Source organism: Exophiala viscosa (assembly GCF_022695815.1).
Source record: "Exophiala viscosa unplaced genomic scaffold EDD37scaffold_14, whole genome shotgun sequence".
NCBI classification, from domain to species: domain Eukaryota; kingdom Fungi; phylum Ascomycota; class Eurotiomycetes; order Chaetothyriales; family Herpotrichiellaceae; genus Exophiala; species Exophiala viscosa.
Window position 1 is genome coordinate 423,830 of NW_026944366.1, and position 16,553 is coordinate 440,382.

Consider the following 16,553-nt stretch of genomic DNA (forward strand, 5'->3'; position numbering starts at 1 on the left):
AGAATGAGACGCTTGAGACCAATTCGCTTTGTTTATGCATTACCTGCTCCCGAGGTGAAGATTGCGTTCTTCACTTTCAGGTCACCAGACTATGTGCCTCCTCGTGATATCGACCACCAGTGAAGGCAGACCGGCATTCACATCTTCCAAGTTCTCTTCCAAGTATGGGTATCAAGAGCAGCCTTTTATGTCGTTGTACAAGTCAAGTTTCAGCCATCCCATTGCTGATTCATCTCCCAAACGTCGTAATGACTCCTTGCTCGCTCAGACTGAACAGGTTGTGCGCTCCTTTGCCCCATGCAATTCTCGTCGAAGGCGTGGCGGACTTCGAGATTTCCGACCATTCCTTGGACGCCTTGGAGTACTGCTCGACAGTAACACCACCGGTCCCTGCAGCTGCCAGGAACTGCCCCGTATAATCCCAGCTGATGGATTGCACTTGACTACCGGTTTCAATGCTCTTGATCTGAGCGGCTTTCCTCAAATCCCAGATCGAGATCGTTGTTGAGCCTTCTGTTACACCCGCCAGCCACGTGCCGTTCTCCGAGAAAAAGACGCATTTGACCGGAGCCGCCAGATCAAAAGCCGCGGCGAGCGTGCCAGATTTGACGTCAAAGATCTTGATCTGTCCGTCTACGGCGCCAGCAGCCAAAAGGTGGCCGTCAGGGTGAAATTGTGCACAGTTCAGGGCTGCGTCCATGTTAGCAACTAACCGGCAGTGTCTTTCGAGATAGGAGCAACTCACCTGAGTCGGTCTGGACCTGCGTCAGCGTCTGCATGGTTTGAAGGTCATAGAGAACGTATGTCTTGTCCTCGCCAACGGATGCCACGATGCTGCCACTAGCATGCAAAGTCACCCCATTGACAGACCCAGCATGGACCGAGAATGAAGAAGTATCCGATTCGTCTGCACCAAAGACCTTGACCACACCAGATGATGTCGCAATAACGGCTTTATCCTGAGCCCAGAGTCCACTGGTGATCGAGCCTGTCTCACCATCGAGTGCACGCAGTAATTGGTTGTTAGACAGCGAATACACCCCTGCCTTGGCACCGTTTCCTGCGACAAGCGCCAAGTCGCTAGAATCATGCACAGCCAACAATGTTCCACCAGGATATAGAGGTTCGGAAGTGGACTGCGCAGTATAGGCTGATATCGCGTCCGGAGTCGCCCAGTCTTCTGGCACTGGTCTCTTCCGTCTTGTTCTTGACAAACTGTATTTTTGAGTCAGCAGAGCATGGCAGCCTGTGTTGACATTCTTCATACCTCTCTTGGACACTGTCAATCTTCTCCAGTATGGGTGCAGGCAGTGGTGCACTGTCAACCTGCATTGCGTCTCCGTTGGTGCTGGGGCCTGCTGCTCCTCGACCGACGTCAATCTTGGCCAGAGATGCTCTCGCTTCGTCTCGTTCTTTTTGAAGTCGTGCGATGACCCTCACAGCAGCGTCGTTCTGGTACAATGCCACGCTCAGTTTTTGTTCGGTCTCCTTCAGGCTTCTCTTGAGGTCGTAGTATTGGAGAGCCAGCGCATCCCACTCATTCTGGAACATCGATAGCAACGACGGAATAGAGGTCAATTGTGGTGGGCGAGGATAGACAGTAGGTTGGGTGTCAAGCTCAATAAGATCTTCCACTGAGAGGACTTGGTCGTTGACTGGTTCTTTGCCATTTTCGGTGATGTATGCCTCGATAAGGCGCTTCTCATAGACCTTGCCTGTACCTCGTTAGTTTCATATCGTGCGACTGCATCCGTTGACCTACCACTCTTTCGCGACACCACCGGGACCTGGGGTGGTTCACCAGAGACTGTACAAGTATTCATTAGTCCAAGTCCTAGTCCTTTTTGACGATGTTTGGGGCAGACTCACTTGCGCACAGCATTTTGACGAAGCAGCTCTGTCCTACTTAGACGCGGAAGAGTGTGCAAGTCGCAAGTGAGAAGAGGAGCACTCGTTGTATTCTTTGCGATCTCCAAAGTGAACAAAAAGTTCAAACCGCCGGGACTTGAATTCACCGTCAGCCAATAGCAATTGTCATTGCTCCCAAGGCTTGGCACTGTCAGGGAACTGAATCCCAAGCAGCAAAACATCAACCACGGACCACAGCATATATAGTACGATTTCTTTTCACATGTTCCGTCTCTTTCGAGAGTGGCATTATCTTTCTCGCACATCGTCCCCTTCGTGGCGACAGTATGCCTTTCCAAGACTCATGATGGATATTGATAGAGCAACATGGTAGACGCTGCTGTTTCCTATGCAGAACCTGGCATTGTCACCATCCTCGCCCAATCGTCATTCTTTTTACTTTCCAATGTGATCAACTCGGTCCTCGATCATGTGCTCTACTGTGGCCTGGTCGGCCAGGTCCTCCTTGGTATGGCATGGGGGACACCTGGTGCGAAGCTGTTGTCAGAGTCTTTCGAGGATATAGCCACCCAGCTTGGTTATCTCGGCCTGATCGCCATTGTATTCGAGGGAGGTTTGTCTACTTCCATCAGCTCCGTACAGAAGACACTATGGCTCTCCATTGGTGTCGCAATCACTGGCATCCTGCTGCCCATTGCATTCTCCTTTTCTCTGCTGAGGCTCGTCAATTCGACCAAGCTCGAAGCCTTTGCTGCAGGAGCGGCTTTGTGTTCTACCAGTTTGGGAACGACTTTCAGCCTTTTGAAGTCCACTGGTCTGACTACAAGCAGGCTGGGTACAGTGTTGACGACCGCTGCTATGCTTGATGATGTGGTTGGGCTAGTCATGGTTCAGGTAATAGCCAATCTAGGCTCTGGTGACAGTGCGATCCATGCCTCGAATATCTTGCGACCGATCTTGGTGTCTGCTGGCTTTGCAATCGTCGTTCCGGTCTTCTGCAAATTCGTGCTTAAGCCCATCATGGTACGTCCAGCGCTTGGCAAAGTGAGGACGTCCAAGTTGCTCGAGAGGGTGGTAAATGCATCTACGCTATCTTTCCTCCTTTCAACTACCCTTCTGGTTGGTCTTGTATCTGCGGCTAGCTATGCCGGGACATCGACCCTCTTTGCGGCGTACCTTGCTGGTGCTGCTATCTCCTGGGTTGATGAAATGGCAGCCACTTTGCCGGCCCAAAAGCAGTTCAGCCAGCCACATCCCAATCTCAAATCCAGCAGTCACGAACCTGCGCCTCTAGCAGGTTCCGACAGCAGCGCAGTCGACAGGTCTGCACTGCCACATGGACCAGGCACCACGGTTGCGAACGAATATGAGGACCTAGCAGTTGATCCGGTCGACTCTTCCCGACTGCCCACCCCACCACCAGAGAAGGTTACCGATGCGGAAGAGCACGCAGCACCGACCACATCGGTAGACGTCTCGAACTCTACGGAACCCGAGCGTAGCAGCATATGCATGTACAGCCGATATTATGCCCCAGCAGTTGAGCATATACTGAAACCTCTCTTCTTCGTCAGTGTTGCTATGCTGAGACTCTGTTCGAACAGCACCGCTGACTCTTGGTGATAGGCTTCAATTGGCTTTTCCATCCCAATATCAAGGATGTTTCGAGCGTCCATCGTGTGGCGGGGGTTGATTTACGCCATTTTGATGTGCGTTGGAAAAGTGTGCTGTGGATTTTGGCTCGTTCGTTTCAGTCCGCAGATGGGGACACCCTCCACCAAGAACAAGGACAAGACGAAAAGCACGAGACAAAAATCATGGCCTCGTCCAAAGTCCCTGTATCCTGCGGCCATCCTTGGATGTGCAATGGTTGCTCGTGGCGAGATTGGCTTCTTGATCTCGGCCGTTGCTGCAACTAATGGTATCTTCTCCACGGCAAACTCAAGGGACGACAAGGAGGATTCGACTGAAGGTGCAAGTTCGACATCAGATATCTATCTAATTGTGACCTGGGCAATTCTCCTTTGCACGATCATAGGGCCCGTGAGCCTGGGCTTCCTTGCCAAAAGGGCCAAGCGACTTCAGAGCGAGAGAGCACAGACCCGAGAAGGCGCAGCGGAAGACCCCTTCGGGATATGGGGAGTTGGCTAGAGACACGACCGGTCACAAGTCGCGCAAGTTCGACGATTGGTAATGACTACAGTCTTTTGGAAATCTAAGCAACCTCCATGCCAAAGGTCAGTACATTTATTGTATCCCAGAAACAAAAGCCATCGCCGCCCTCGCAGAAAAGCAATGTCCGAACGCCACACAAAAGCAGGTCGCATCCTCAAGCCGAAATCGAAAGAGCTGCCAGCTCCAATCTGTCCACTCCAACATAGTTTTCCCCGTCCTGCGCGTCCGACGAGTATCTATTTAGAGAACATCTTCATCACGTCTTTTCCCTTGTGGTTCCCGCCATCACTCCCCATGAATTGTTGTGCAAGGGTACTCAGCAACGCGGCTCCCCCACTAGACTTGCCCTGATTATACAAGTCTGAATCGGAAAGCTCCTCGGACTGAACAAAGCCTGACTGTCGTTGTGATCTAGCAGGGATATAGCTGTTCTGATAATGAGGTGGTGCTTCATTATAACCCGTGGGTGATGCTCGACGGTTTTCAGCAGCATATGCATACTCTCTGTCACTGTAGCCCCAAGGAAGTGCAGAGGTAGGATTGTTCTCCAGAGACAGTGGCTGAGACTGTTGCTGAGACTGTTGCTGATGTATTCCTCGGTCTTCGAACTGCAGCCCCTGAGCTTGGCCTTTCTCTTGTCCTTGGCCATATGACTGTTGCTCAGGGTAGTGGGAACCACGTTGTTCAGGTGCGGCGAAAGACTGGGAACGAGCATCACGATACTCGCTCTGGGAAGGCATTGGGTGTTCACGTCGGTGTTCGGCTGTCTTGGCGAGCTTGTTGATGCCGTATATAGCAGCTCCCGAGATCATTGCTGTTTTGATGAGACCCATGGTGAAAGATGGTTTCCGTATGTCAGATGGTTTTGTTGGTGGAGTGACAGGGTTGGTTTGACTGATGCTTCTTGACTGTGTTCTCTTGCTGGATAGAAGATGCTGATGAGCCATGATTCCACGACCTGGAGAGTGCTTTTATATATCTGATGTTGAGAGGGCTTCTTCAAGGTCACATAAACATTGCATAGCCAGCTACGCTAAACGACCCACTCACTCAACAGCGAAAACGAGAACGATACCGACTTCAGCTAGGCGACCCGAGGGGTGATATTCTAGGGGTTGGCGTAACCCCAATTTGCTGCGTCGGATTCTTGGGTGCCTGCTCGGACTCTGTGACGGGAATGTTGCAGCAGGCAGACAGTTTAAAGCATCAATCGGGCTTACCGCAGCAACTGGTTGGCCACGTATTGTGGCAGGCTCCGTTTCACGGTGACTATGGAACCTCCATGGGGTAAGGCGAGCCACCATCGAGGTACGTCTCTGATTTCAGCAATCTGCTCGTGAGCATAAGTACTGTACAAGGAGACAGAAGGCTGAAGCAAGAGGGGAAAAGCGACTTGACCTGCATTCTTTGTCAGCACTGGAAGAACGATTCCCCATCCCGAAACCGATTGTACGGAGTACAGCCACCTCATACATTGACGCTTTACTCTTCCCGGCATGCACTTCGGAGGCTTAGAGTCTTGTACGAGTGATAACTCGTACCTACTACTGACCAGCAATCGTCTGTCGCCAGCTTCTGCGCCTCCCATCACGCGCCGTCCAGCCCGCTGGGTGGAACGTTGGTTGTCGATCTGGAAAGACAATTTTGTCTCCTAACTGGGCAGCGCTGCTCTGCCCCCGATTGTTTCGACATCTCAATGTGCACCTGCCAAATCTGCGGCAGACGCAGCGCCGAGGTGCGCTCCCAAATCGGTGAGGACCGCGAGCTTCCCTCAGTTTCATAGTCTTTGAGATGGTCGTTCGCACCAAACTTTTGGCTTGCCCTCAGTTGGTATGCGGCCATTTTTTGACTCAGCTGAGGCTCTGGGCAGCGCTCTCGCGAGATGCGCCGTTCTCAGGTAAGTCATTGATCTTGAAATACCATCTGGTCGACATGGTTTTGAAGTATAAGAAGGACAATGCTTTGCTTCAACTATGGACCTCACTATCATCACAGCAGCACCGCAAACTCATACAGAGTCTTTCATCATCTTAAAAAGTCCTTTCTAAAGCATAATGGTTCACATCACTTACTCCGACGGTGTTTCCATCGGAAGACTGGCATACTATGTCCCAGCTCTATTTGTGTCTGTTGTCGTTATAGCCAAGCATGGCGCCAGAAGATCTTTTGGATGGATCTTCTTGACCTTATTTTGTCTCATTCGCATTATTGGATCGGCCGCCCAGCTCGACACAATCAACAACAACAACCCCAAGACTCCGGAGACTATCGCTCTTATCTGCACTGTCCTCGGACTATCACCCCTTCTGTTGTCAACTCTCGGAATCCTGACCAGAGTGTATGATCTCTTTCTCCCCGAGATTTTACGTCTGCTAATCGAATCATGTATAGATACCACTCAATATTGGACCAAACTGCGAGAACAAAGTTCTCATTTGTGGTCCGAGCGATACAGATACCTGCGACGGTCGCTTTGATACTTTGCATTGTGGGCGCCGCAGACGCAAAGAGTCCGGCAGACATCCTCTCAGAATCAACAGTTCATATCGGCATCATCCTGTTTGCCGTGGTCTATGGATTATTGGTCCTGCTCACTGGCTACGCGCTTCGCCAGTGGAGACTCACTGGTCTCGGCGAGTCGCGTCTGATCATTGCAGTCTGTGTCACGCTCCCATTCTTGGCCGTTCGAGTCCTCTATTCACTACTCGCCGCTTTTTCGCACGATGCGAAGTTCAATCCTTCGACCGGCTCTGCCAGCTCAACGACAATTGCACTTGTGATGGAAACCTTGCAGGAGGCGGTCGTCGTGCTTGTTTACTTAGCAGCTGGACTGATGGTTCCGAAACCCACAGGGGATTTCGGTAGGGAAAATCAACGATCATGGCATGGAAGAGACGGAGCCCCCCAGCAACACTATGCTCTAAGCGAGCAGCAAAGGCATGAACAGCCTGGGGTGTGAAGCATGGGGAACAGCTTTTGGTCTGATGTTGACTGTACTAACAGGGGGTGTCTGGGTAGGATTTCTATGTTCTGGGCAAATCTCATTTGAGCGACAACGATGTTGGATCCGGTTGGTAATGGGGCATGGGCGCAATGGATTAGATCTCGATATGTACTTACTTAATGTTCTGATTTATTACACATGTATCATCAGCCTCGTGGTGTAGCTACAGGAAGCTTAAAAGGCTCTTTCAGTCCCCTACCTCAACGTCGCTGCAGCCGACCCGGACCCGCGACGGCGGCTCAGATCCCGCAATCGCTTTCTTCCCCTAATGTCGTACTCGGACAAGGTAATCATCTCGCATCATGGTCATTAGGTCTACGGTATCGATGCCCTGCAAGTCATGGCCAATCGTAGGAATGACGATAGAACAGAGGGAGGCCTTAAATCACTACAGTGGAGACGAAATGGCGAGTTGCATACTGCATTCGGCCTAGTCAGTATGCCGGTTATAATGACCATCCACGTCACTCTTGCGCCCTTTCTCTGCCGCTCCCTCTGCCTTCATTGCCCATCAACTCAACCTGGCAAATATATCGCGCGCTCCTCATGATGGAGCTACGGTGTGGCCGAAGTACGATCACGCCTTTCGTCTGATTGTCACTGATACGAGGTACGGTGATACGGAGAAGACCCCTCCCCACTTAACAGCCTTGAAGAATGCCGGATGATACAGGATATCGCTTAGTCACTTACCATACACGATCAACTGAGTGCTACCGTCTCATGGAGAATGCGCTGCGCCGCTGAGTGCCTAACGCCAAACGAGCAAAATACCTACCGTGGGATCCTCAGGCCTGGAAGGACAGGACACCAAAACCGCACTGATTTCGTGATTGTCCCTTTAAAACTGCTGCAACACTCCAGTCTTCTAGGAAATCGAACTTAAAAATGGTCTACTGCGGAAAGCCTTCGAAAGGATGTGGTCATTGCAGGAAGAAGAGATTAAAGGTGATTTGAACACGATCAAGGGCCTGGGACAAGACCATACTAACCAACGAAACAGTGCGATCGGAAGACACCCAGCTGCGGTCAATGCCGGAATGCATCTCGATCGTGCCCCGGCTATCGCAACGAAGTTGACCTCATGTTCCGAGACGAGAGCGAGCGCGTGCAACAAAAGTACGAGGTGACCACCCGCAGCAAACCCGGGGATAGTCGTGGCTCCAGCTGCACCCCACAAAGCAGTGTCGGCGACTCAATCTCGCGCTCGTCTTCCTCGTTGTCGGTCAGCCGCACGCCGGCCAAGCCTGACTACAAAGCCTTGGCTACTCTGCCTGGACAGGAGCAGACTATGACTTCGACCAGTGATCTCTGCCTATTGTCCACCCAACCCACCCAGCCGCTTTCGGACTTCGCTACCAGTTTCTTCCTGGCACAATACATCCCAGGAAGTCACTTTGACTATCTACCTTCTCTTTACAGCCAAAGCTCGGCTGACTCACTCCTATTCAGCGCCATCAAGGCGGTTGCAATTGCTAGTCTCAGTCATGAAACGCGCAATCCCGACTTCATGATGCTTGCCCGAGAACAATACTCGATAAGTCTCAAAGACACCAAGCTCACGCTGGCAAGTCCTGATGCCTCACCCAGAGACGACGTGCTCGCGGCGATACTCCTCCTCGCTCATTTCGAAGCACTTTCCAGTGCAGATATAGTCGAAGGCTACGGCAGGCCTCATGCCAATGCCGTATCGACATACTCACCGTCCCTGACGTGGACTCGTCACGTGGAAGGCGCGTTGGTCCTGTTCACCACCCGTCCTAGGCATACAAGCAGCTCACCACTCAGTGGCCGGCTTAATCATCATATCACGAGTATCATCAGTGCTCTCTGTGTACAACAGCATACCCGGATACATAACAGTGTCCTAATGTTCGACTCATCAGGTGGCTTCCCTGTCGAGCAGTATACTGCCCGCAACCGCTTTTCATTGCTCCTTGCAGCATACGCTGAGCTCCGAGCATCGATACGGGAAGGTTCGCTGACCGATCCGTCCGAAATAATCCGATGGGCGAGCGCCGTCGATGGCCAAATCATGTCGATGTGGAAAGAGCTCGATCTCCTGGCCTGGAAATATGACGTTGTCACCACCACTCGCGACATCCGCGGTGTCTACAAGAACAAATATCATATCTATCCAAACCACCGAATTGCGCAGACGTGGAATACTGTTCGCATGACAAGGATCAGTCTTTATGAGATCATGCACCGTTATGCGGCACAAGAGTCAGAGCTGAAAGCCCAGTGTGAGCGGTACTCACAGGCCATCGAGTCAACAGCGGTCGAAATCTGCCAGTCGTCCTCTCAGTTTCTCGTCCCACAGGGAGAGCTTCTCAGCCGGACGCAGTCCAGACCTTCTATCGCATCTGCCTATTTCCTCATTTGGCCGCTGTTCAACTCTGCTTGTAGCGTCAGCTTGTCAAGCCCTATACGTCCATTCGTGATTGACCGATTGGATTTCATCGACAAGGAGCTGAAGATTCCACAGGCCAGGAAAGCGGCATGCATGTTAGAGCGAGGTGATGACGATGAAGACTGGATGCACATGATGCATCTGTTCTAGGTCGATGTACTCATGTGATGACCAAAGAGTCACGAAGGCTGGAGAAGGCAAATACTTGAAAAAGATGGATTTCCTCCAAATCCAATCTGCTCAATCGAGCAAACACTAGATTCATTGCTTTGAGCGCACCGGAACAGATATTTATTGTCGTTGCTGCAGAGTCCATGGGATCATCGGAATCTTGACCAAATTTTGACCTTGATGCTTTCTTATGAGCGTTGCAGTCTCGAATACCCCTTTTAGGCAACTCGAATTGGAACGAGTTGGTCCGCGTTGCATCTGTTGCGGTTTATAAATACAATTCCCATCTCCCCAAACTCAATGTTATAATCGTCTTTCGTCTTCCCCCACGGCATTGAGGACTTTACACACCAGGTCACCTGTAGCCCTGCTCGAGATACTTTCCTTGCAGAAGTCCATCAAAATGTCATGGACACAGAGCACACCCGGCCTCTACCAACGTCCACTAAGGGGCTCGGAAGCGGGCTTAGCTTCTATTGTCACAAGTGAACGACCATTCGCTCGCGAGCCGATCAAAATCCATGCCATCGCCCAGCTCACTGCGCGGCATGCACCTCATAAAGTCATACAGGCTCTCAAAGATGCCTGGATCGCTTTACGATTGCTCAAGTCTCCGGACATAGCCACTACAGTGACCAATGAGGTCAAGCAATACCAGATCCCTTCTCCCGCGGATCTCGAAGCATGGCTGGACCGTACCTTCATCGTCTCTCCATCAGGAGCATCCGTACAAAGCGCTATCCGAGCCATGCAACAGCATCTGGAATTATTGCCAATATGCCAGGTCCTGTCTTACTCTACAAATGACGAAACCTTCAACGGTACCCTGATTCTATACATCAGCCACTGGCGGACCGAAGCTGCCGGCGCCTTCAAAATTGTCAATCACGTCTTCGACTACGCGGCAGACCTTTTGACGGGCACGAAAACCCGCGAGGCTTTGTCCGACTACACGCCTGGAAGCGAGGTGCCCCTTCTGACACCCGCGGTCGAGGACATGCTCATGCCAACTGCAACCACCACGCCCGAGTCCAAAGCTCGCGTCGAAAAGCACTTTGACAATTACTACTCCAAACTCCCGTGCATCGACTTTCCCATGCAAGGCGACGAGTCCGACCCTTTTTCAACCGTCAAGGTGCACAGACGCCTGTACATTCCATCCTCGACATCGAGCCTCATACGTGGCTGCAAAGCGAAGGGTATCTCAATCACATCGGCAATCCACTCGGCTTACCTCGGCGCCGTATGGGCTTTGGCCGACGACCCTGCCAAGCGCAAACGCAACTACGCATCCCTGATGCCGGCACAGGTCCGCACGCGGCTTCCCAATGCATCGCCGTTCCGTGATCAAGGCTGCTGGAGCGCCGCTCAGATGCTCATGTTGACCCTACCTCCAGGTCAAGACTTCTTGACCCGCGCCCAGAATCTGCGCGGCCAATACCAGCTCGCCGATCAAGAGAGATGGCTTTACGAAGACGCGTGGGAAATCAGTGCCCAGGTCGTTCAAATGGACGTCAAAACGCCGCCAGACCAACCTGCTTCGGTGCCATGGTTCACGGGTCTGGGCCTGTTGGACGGAGAGATCATCGTTGCCGAGCACGGAGACGGGGCCATCACGGTCAAGGATCTTGACGGGTGGGCTGATCCGCTTGCTCCAGGGATCGTGTTGAGACTGTGGACGTTCAGAGGGAGGTTGAATATTCACGTTGTGTGGAATGCTGCGTACCATGATGACAGGGTGATTCGGACGTTGATGGATGCTATTGACAAGACATTGGCCGAAGAGCTTGGTGTCGTAGTTGACATCGAGGAGGCGAAGGAGGAAGAATTTTAGATGCCGGCCTAATCTGGTCAGGACCCGGATTGACTGGCCCCAACTTCGCGGTATGCGGTGACTTTGATCCTCGGAGGTTCTGCAAGATTGTCTGGATTCCGGACTCGAACGAGAGAGAAACTGCTGAAACATTCAGGAGACATCGGGGCGACTCACTTTGGGTTTCGAGGAAGAAAACATCAGGCCTCAGATGAACCAGCCGTCCAGAAGATAGCAAGCTCCCGAGCCGGCATTGGCCTCATCACAAATTCAACCTTGCCGCACCGTCGTCGACCACGCAACCATAGAGCATCTCTGTGATACCGCCCCTTTTCAACCGTTGATATGTCCAGCCCGCGCATCTTTCGTCGCAGTGCAACAAGTCCTGGGTCTTATCTGGGCTTTCTTCTGGAAGCCATCAAACTAGCATCGGGCTAGAATGCGTTGACATCTCGACGTTCTCCTCGACCCTGCGAACCCGGGTCCGATGATCGATCGAGTCGAAGCGAACCAGTGTGAATGAGGCGGCAGGCCTGCGAACCCGACTTTACCTCACCATGACCCCTGTTCGTCGGGGGTTCATGGCAGAGTTTTTGCATCACTTTTTTGGTGGACGATATTCGAAGGAGCACAGAGTCCGGGAGCGCAGAAGGGCTTCTGAAGATGAGGCAGAAGCCGATGAATTCTTCACTGAGGTCCCCTCGCAAAGGAGACTGCAGAGCAACGCCAGCCCCGATGAATTCCATCCGCCGCATGGACCGGACTACAAGCCAGTCAACCATCGCAGGCGGTCGTCATGATGCTGGAAACCCAGAGAAATGCTCCCATAGTGCAAGAAAACCGGCAGGTTGTGGCAGCGAAGAAGAGTGCTGAGAGCCGTGCAATGTCCTCCTGCCAGTGCTCTTCGCAACAACGACCGACGGTACTCACCTGTTTAACACCTCGTACTAGTACAGTCGTAGATGACACGTAATCAACAACTCTAACAAAACCCATCAACCAGACCATTAGAGCCTTGGACCAGAGGCGCAGGCTGCGTCCCAACATGAGCTGGACTTTGCGAGATTTGCGCCTGAAAGATGGGGTTTGAGATTACGAATCCAACGTGGCGTGGCGGTGTTCAGCAACAAATCTCGCAATGTAGCACACGCAATGAGAATGGGTTTTTTTTGATCTCCTCTCTTCGCTCCAGGTTAGGTGAGTGCTGGTTGATGGGGCGATAGGAGATTCGTGTGTCCTTGTCCATCAGTATCTCTGCCAGAGAACTCAAGTAACTAACACGACACGACAGGAATGGAAACAGATTGGAAGCCATTCTCGCACGACAGCGACAGCAACAGCAACAGCAGTAACTAGTTAGATAGCCTCTCTCACACGGTCCACGGTCCACGGATCACTCAGTTACACGAAGTTGTTCCCACCCAGTAATCATAACTTACAGGAGACTAGCAATCTACAGATTATACCAGAGGTCCAGAGCTGGCATAGCTTTTCCCCTCGTTAATTTCCTCAACGAGGCTGAAATCTTAACACTGTGGATCTCTGGAATGTTCAAAGAGGGCCTAGGGAGCCCTTCCCTTATGCCACCTACACAGTGCCCCAGGGCTACTTAGGCAGTGGCTTGCCTCAATCTCGTGCAACAGATTGTTTGGGGCTACACCAATCTTTGAGAGAGCAGTAACAAATTTCACTATCAAATTGACTCCTCTCCGCTATGGTAAACAAATGGTACTAGTCCATTGAGAGCTGAAAGCTGTAAGAAAACACATTTAGTCCAACATCTCGCCCTTGCTGCTCCATGAATCCCTTCCATCCTTTTGTTGCTTGTTACCTTCCTTCACATCACATGTCGTCGGCAGGCTCAACAAGGCTCAAGATTCATGCAAATCAGTCCATGGCAGCCTCACTGCTCAGGCAGAGACATGCTTCCCACGCACCAGCAACAACATTCACCTCGACACGAAGCCGTCGAGCACAACCGCCTCGAGGTCTTCAATAATGATGAGAAGCCGAAAAGTGCCCACTTCAACAGTTTGGAAATGATGGTTTGGCTGGAAATAAATTAACCTGCCCTGTGCTGCTATCAACCACCCAGAATTTCTGCCCATGCCGCGAGGACAATTCCACAAAGCATGCTTCACCAGGAAATTGCTTCTCAGGCGCAGGTCATCAAAAGCCCTTTGGACCCATATGGACAAGTTCTCCCTCGATGCTTTTTTTGTACTCGCCAAAATTGCAATCTACCACCAACAGACTACCAGAACCAAAAACCAGCGCGAACCAAAGTCGTTTCTGATGCATAACCGCGTGACTAGACAAACTGGAAAAAAGGCAAGAACAGAAGTGGACAGCTATCCACGCCATCTCACAGCGGGCAACCATGGCCGCGCACACTAACAGGAAAGTTGATCGATATATATAACAGGGTTGGCGCCGTCCGGACAGTGCTGACTGAATTGAAATCTGATAATTCCAATTTGTAGCGAAACAGGAAAGATTTCTAGGGAAGGCATCAAGGTCATTCAAACTGTTACAGGAAGTTCGTTCCGTCAACTTTAGTGGTGTAGACCAGCTTGTAGGTTGTTGGGATCGATTGTGCCAGAAGGCGTCATGAACATGTCCATATGCTCCATCGGGGTATGGAACTCGGACATGTCGTGCATCATCATCATGCCATGCTCGTCGATTCCAGGACTGGGCATGGGCATGTTGAGATTTTGTTTCGAGTACATCTCGCGAAGCATCAATGTCTCGTCCATCAATCCGTGGTGATCATGGCCCCGGCTGAACATGTCAGCCGATGCACTACGGTGCAGTGCATTTAATGGCGGAGACTGATCAGCAATGACAGGATCAGCATGACCCATATGTGGCATTGGAGACATGGACGATGACATCAGGTGAGCGTCGACCATGGGTGAAGGTGAGAGGAATGGCATGTTAAACTGCTGTGGGGTGCCAAAATCAGAAGCAGTCATAGGGCCGTGAGCTGAATTGGAAGGGAAGAAACCGGGGCTGGCAAATTCCGAGGGTGAAGTTGCTGTCGCCGACATGGGCATTTGGCGGAAGTCCATGCCGTAACCGGCAGAAGTGTCGATCTGTAGCGTTGGTCCGATTGGAGTTTGCATATGTTGTTGTGGCATAGAGTGGAAAAGGTCATGAGGACCAGGAGTCAGCTGAGGAGAAGGTTGCTGAATATGGAAAGTAGGCATCGGCCCGTGGAGCATTGAGAAGTCGAGGGCGATGGGTACGGATCGACTTCGTTGGCGTTTGTGACCAGGGTGCATACGGCCCGGGTGAAGGTTATGGTTGATGCCGAACTGTTCTTGGAACATACCGACATGGGGAGGATGAGGTCTGGCGAATTGAACTTGAGGTTGTGACGCAGGTCGTGCAATGCCCATGTTAGGCGAGACTGGCGCTGATGCTGGCATGGCGTGGATGTCGAAGGGGTTATGTCTGTTCTGGAATGACTCGAGAGAAACCAGTTTGGCAAGTTGCCCGCTTAGCACTTTGGGATGTCCTCCAAGATGATGAGTCAAGACGTGGGATGCCTGTTGATCTTCTGTAAAGTCACCACATTGATAGAAGCCTCCAGAGTTGGACGAGTCCATGAAGAAGTTGGGTGGTCGGGTCAATTCAATGACAAGGCCACCGGGTCGGGGTGGAGATCCATTTGCATTTGGAGCCGTGTCACCAGCTTCCAACTGAATGCTCTTGATGTAAGCGAAGGGAAATTCGATCTTGTAACCAGCCGAGTCGTTGTTGATGTAGTAGGTGATGCATGCTTTGTCGGGAGAGTAGAAGATGACCAAATCCATGGCGTTTTGACCAACACGTCTCCACGTACCAATGCTCAAGGATCGACATGTGAAGTGTTGGATGACGACTTTGCCCTGAGCAGTAGGATCACCGTTCATCATCATGCCGCCACTCCCATATTGTGCCATTGGGCCACCTGGACGACGGAGGAGCTGTCCGGGGAAGGGTCTGCCAGCTTCCATGGCCTGCATGGCAAGCAGCTGTCTCAGGGGTTCGGGGAGGTTGTCGCAGTCTTCGCCGTTTTCTATGCTCTTCTTGGCAATCATCTTGATCTTCGCGCGACGGCGGCTGCACATCGGTTAGCAGCTGCTTAGAAGGTCTTTCTAAGGGAGGGCATACCTGTTTTGGAACCAGATCTGAACTGACCGTTCGGTCATGTTGATCTCCGAAGCAATACGTTCACGGGTGGCGGCAGTGGGAGTAGCGTTCTTGTTGAACTCTGCTTCCAGAAGCACCAATTGGTCTTGTGTTGCCCTTTGTCTCTTCTGGTTTTTCTGTTGCTGCGTCAGGGTGCTCTTTCGTGGAGGACGACGAGCTGCGGAGTTGGGACCTCCAGTGTTGGCCGAGGTGGAGCTGCCTTCAGTATCTGGTGTGGTTTGGGTGGCCATGGGCGAGGGAGTTGACTCCGGAGAGTCAATGAAGTCGGTGGGATCTGATGAGAGATCCATCGTGACGGGGTGTGGTTTCGAATATGCTCTACGTTGGAAGTTGGGTCTCGAATTGTAGGCAATCGTCGGTGTTGTACGGTGGTATATGGAAAGGAGTTCTTCGAATAGCTGATCCAGGCAGCCAGATGGAGAATTACTTCGTCGTGTCGACTTGGTTTGTAGATTGTGTTGGTAAAGGGGTGGTAAAGACCGTAGATAGTTGAAAATGTGGTTTGTTGAAAAGCAAAAGCCTAAGGAATGTGGTTCGAGGGCCTTGAAAGAGTGAAAGGCACGCTCGAAGGCGAGGCTATGAAGCAACAAGTAAAGAAAGAATTGTGGTGAGAGAGGTATAACGAAAGAAAAAAAAGATTGGAATACCTGGTCAAGGGCGACAGTGAGGATGGAAAAAGAGAGAGACAAGAGGCACGAGAGGAGACGGAGAGTACAATAAGGGAGAAGCTTAGGGACCATCGGGTGGAGTGAGCAGGAGGGATCCTGAATGGGCGGGCGTCTGGCCTCTGGCCGCTGGGTGAGTTAATGCAGGTACCACCGAGTCAAGCCTAAAAGTCAAAGCACAAGCCTCCTAGTCAAGGTGGAGCTGGGTGGCCTTTTTAGCCGTGTCTAGTTAAAGGGATGGTC

At 51.7% G+C, this 16,553-nt stretch overlaps 7 protein-coding genes across 7 annotated transcripts; 4 read left to right on the plus strand and 3 right to left on the minus strand.

The window, feature by feature from the left end:
* Nucleotides 1–11: 11 nt before the first annotated feature.
* EDD37DRAFT_641860 (pre-mRNA-processing factor 19) lies at nt 12–2,054 on the minus strand. The gene is made up of 5 exons (XM_062817335.1): nt 1,870–2,054; nt 1,763–1,807; nt 1,268–1,715; nt 746–1,215; nt 12–690 (listed from the first exon to the last, which is right to left on the minus strand). Exons 1-5 carry the CDS (start codon nt 1,880–1,882, stop codon nt 230–232), a joined length of 1,437 nt encoding a protein of 478 aa, XP_062665985.1. The 5' UTR covers nt 1,883–2,054; the 3' UTR covers nt 12–229.
* A 50-nt stretch (nt 2,055–2,104) lies between these two features.
* Nucleotides 2,105–4,150, plus strand: EDD37DRAFT_186142 (Sodium/hydrogen exchanger family-domain-containing protein). The gene is made up of 2 exons (XM_062810017.1): nt 2,105–3,438; nt 3,496–4,150. Exons 1-2 carry the CDS (start codon nt 2,236–2,238, stop codon nt 4,018–4,020), a joined length of 1,728 nt encoding a protein of 575 aa, XP_062665986.1. The 5' UTR covers nt 2,105–2,235; the 3' UTR covers nt 4,021–4,150.
* On the minus strand, nt 4,002–5,816 carry EDD37DRAFT_186155 (uncharacterized protein). Its single transcript, XM_062810018.1, has 2 exons — nt 5,265–5,816; nt 4,002–4,965 (listed from the first exon to the last, which is right to left on the minus strand). The coding sequence occupies exons 1-2, from the start codon at nt 5,630–5,632 to the stop codon at nt 4,281–4,283; spliced, it is 1,053 nt and encodes a 350-aa protein (XP_062665987.1). The 5' UTR covers nt 5,633–5,816; the 3' UTR covers nt 4,002–4,280.
* Nucleotides 5,817–6,098: 282 nt separating this feature from the next.
* Nucleotides 6,099–7,003, plus strand: EDD37DRAFT_613358 (uncharacterized protein; the record flags this gene model as incomplete). Its single annotated transcript, XM_062815444.1, has 2 exons — nt 6,099–6,382; nt 6,436–7,003. The coding sequence occupies 2 exons, from the start codon at nt 6,099–6,101 to the stop codon at nt 7,001–7,003; spliced, it is 852 nt and encodes a 283-aa protein (XP_062665988.1).
* An 823-nt stretch (nt 7,004–7,826) lies between these two features.
* On the plus strand, nt 7,827–9,938 carry EDD37DRAFT_186185 (uncharacterized protein). Its single transcript, XM_062810019.1, has 2 exons — nt 7,827–7,996; nt 8,052–9,938. Exons 1-2 carry the CDS (start codon nt 7,937–7,939, stop codon nt 9,609–9,611), a joined length of 1,620 nt encoding a protein of 539 aa, XP_062665989.1. The 5' UTR covers nt 7,827–7,936; the 3' UTR covers nt 9,612–9,938.
* A 1-nt stretch (nt 9,939) lies between these two features.
* Nucleotides 9,940–11,673, plus strand: EDD37DRAFT_186186 (uncharacterized protein). Its single transcript, XM_062810020.1, has one exon. It carries the CDS (start codon nt 10,036–10,038, stop codon nt 11,464–11,466), a length of 1,431 nt encoding a protein of 476 aa, XP_062665990.1. The 5' UTR covers nt 9,940–10,035; the 3' UTR covers nt 11,467–11,673.
* A 2,327-nt stretch (nt 11,674–14,000) lies between these two features.
* On the minus strand, nt 14,001–15,935 carry EDD37DRAFT_613361 (uncharacterized protein; the record flags this gene model as incomplete). The annotated part of the gene is made up of 2 exons (XM_062815445.1): nt 14,001–15,555; nt 15,607–15,935. 2 exons carry the CDS (start codon nt 15,933–15,935, stop codon nt 14,001–14,003), a joined length of 1,884 nt encoding a protein of 627 aa, XP_062665991.1.
* Between the last annotated feature and the right edge of the window lie 618 nt (nt 15,936–16,553).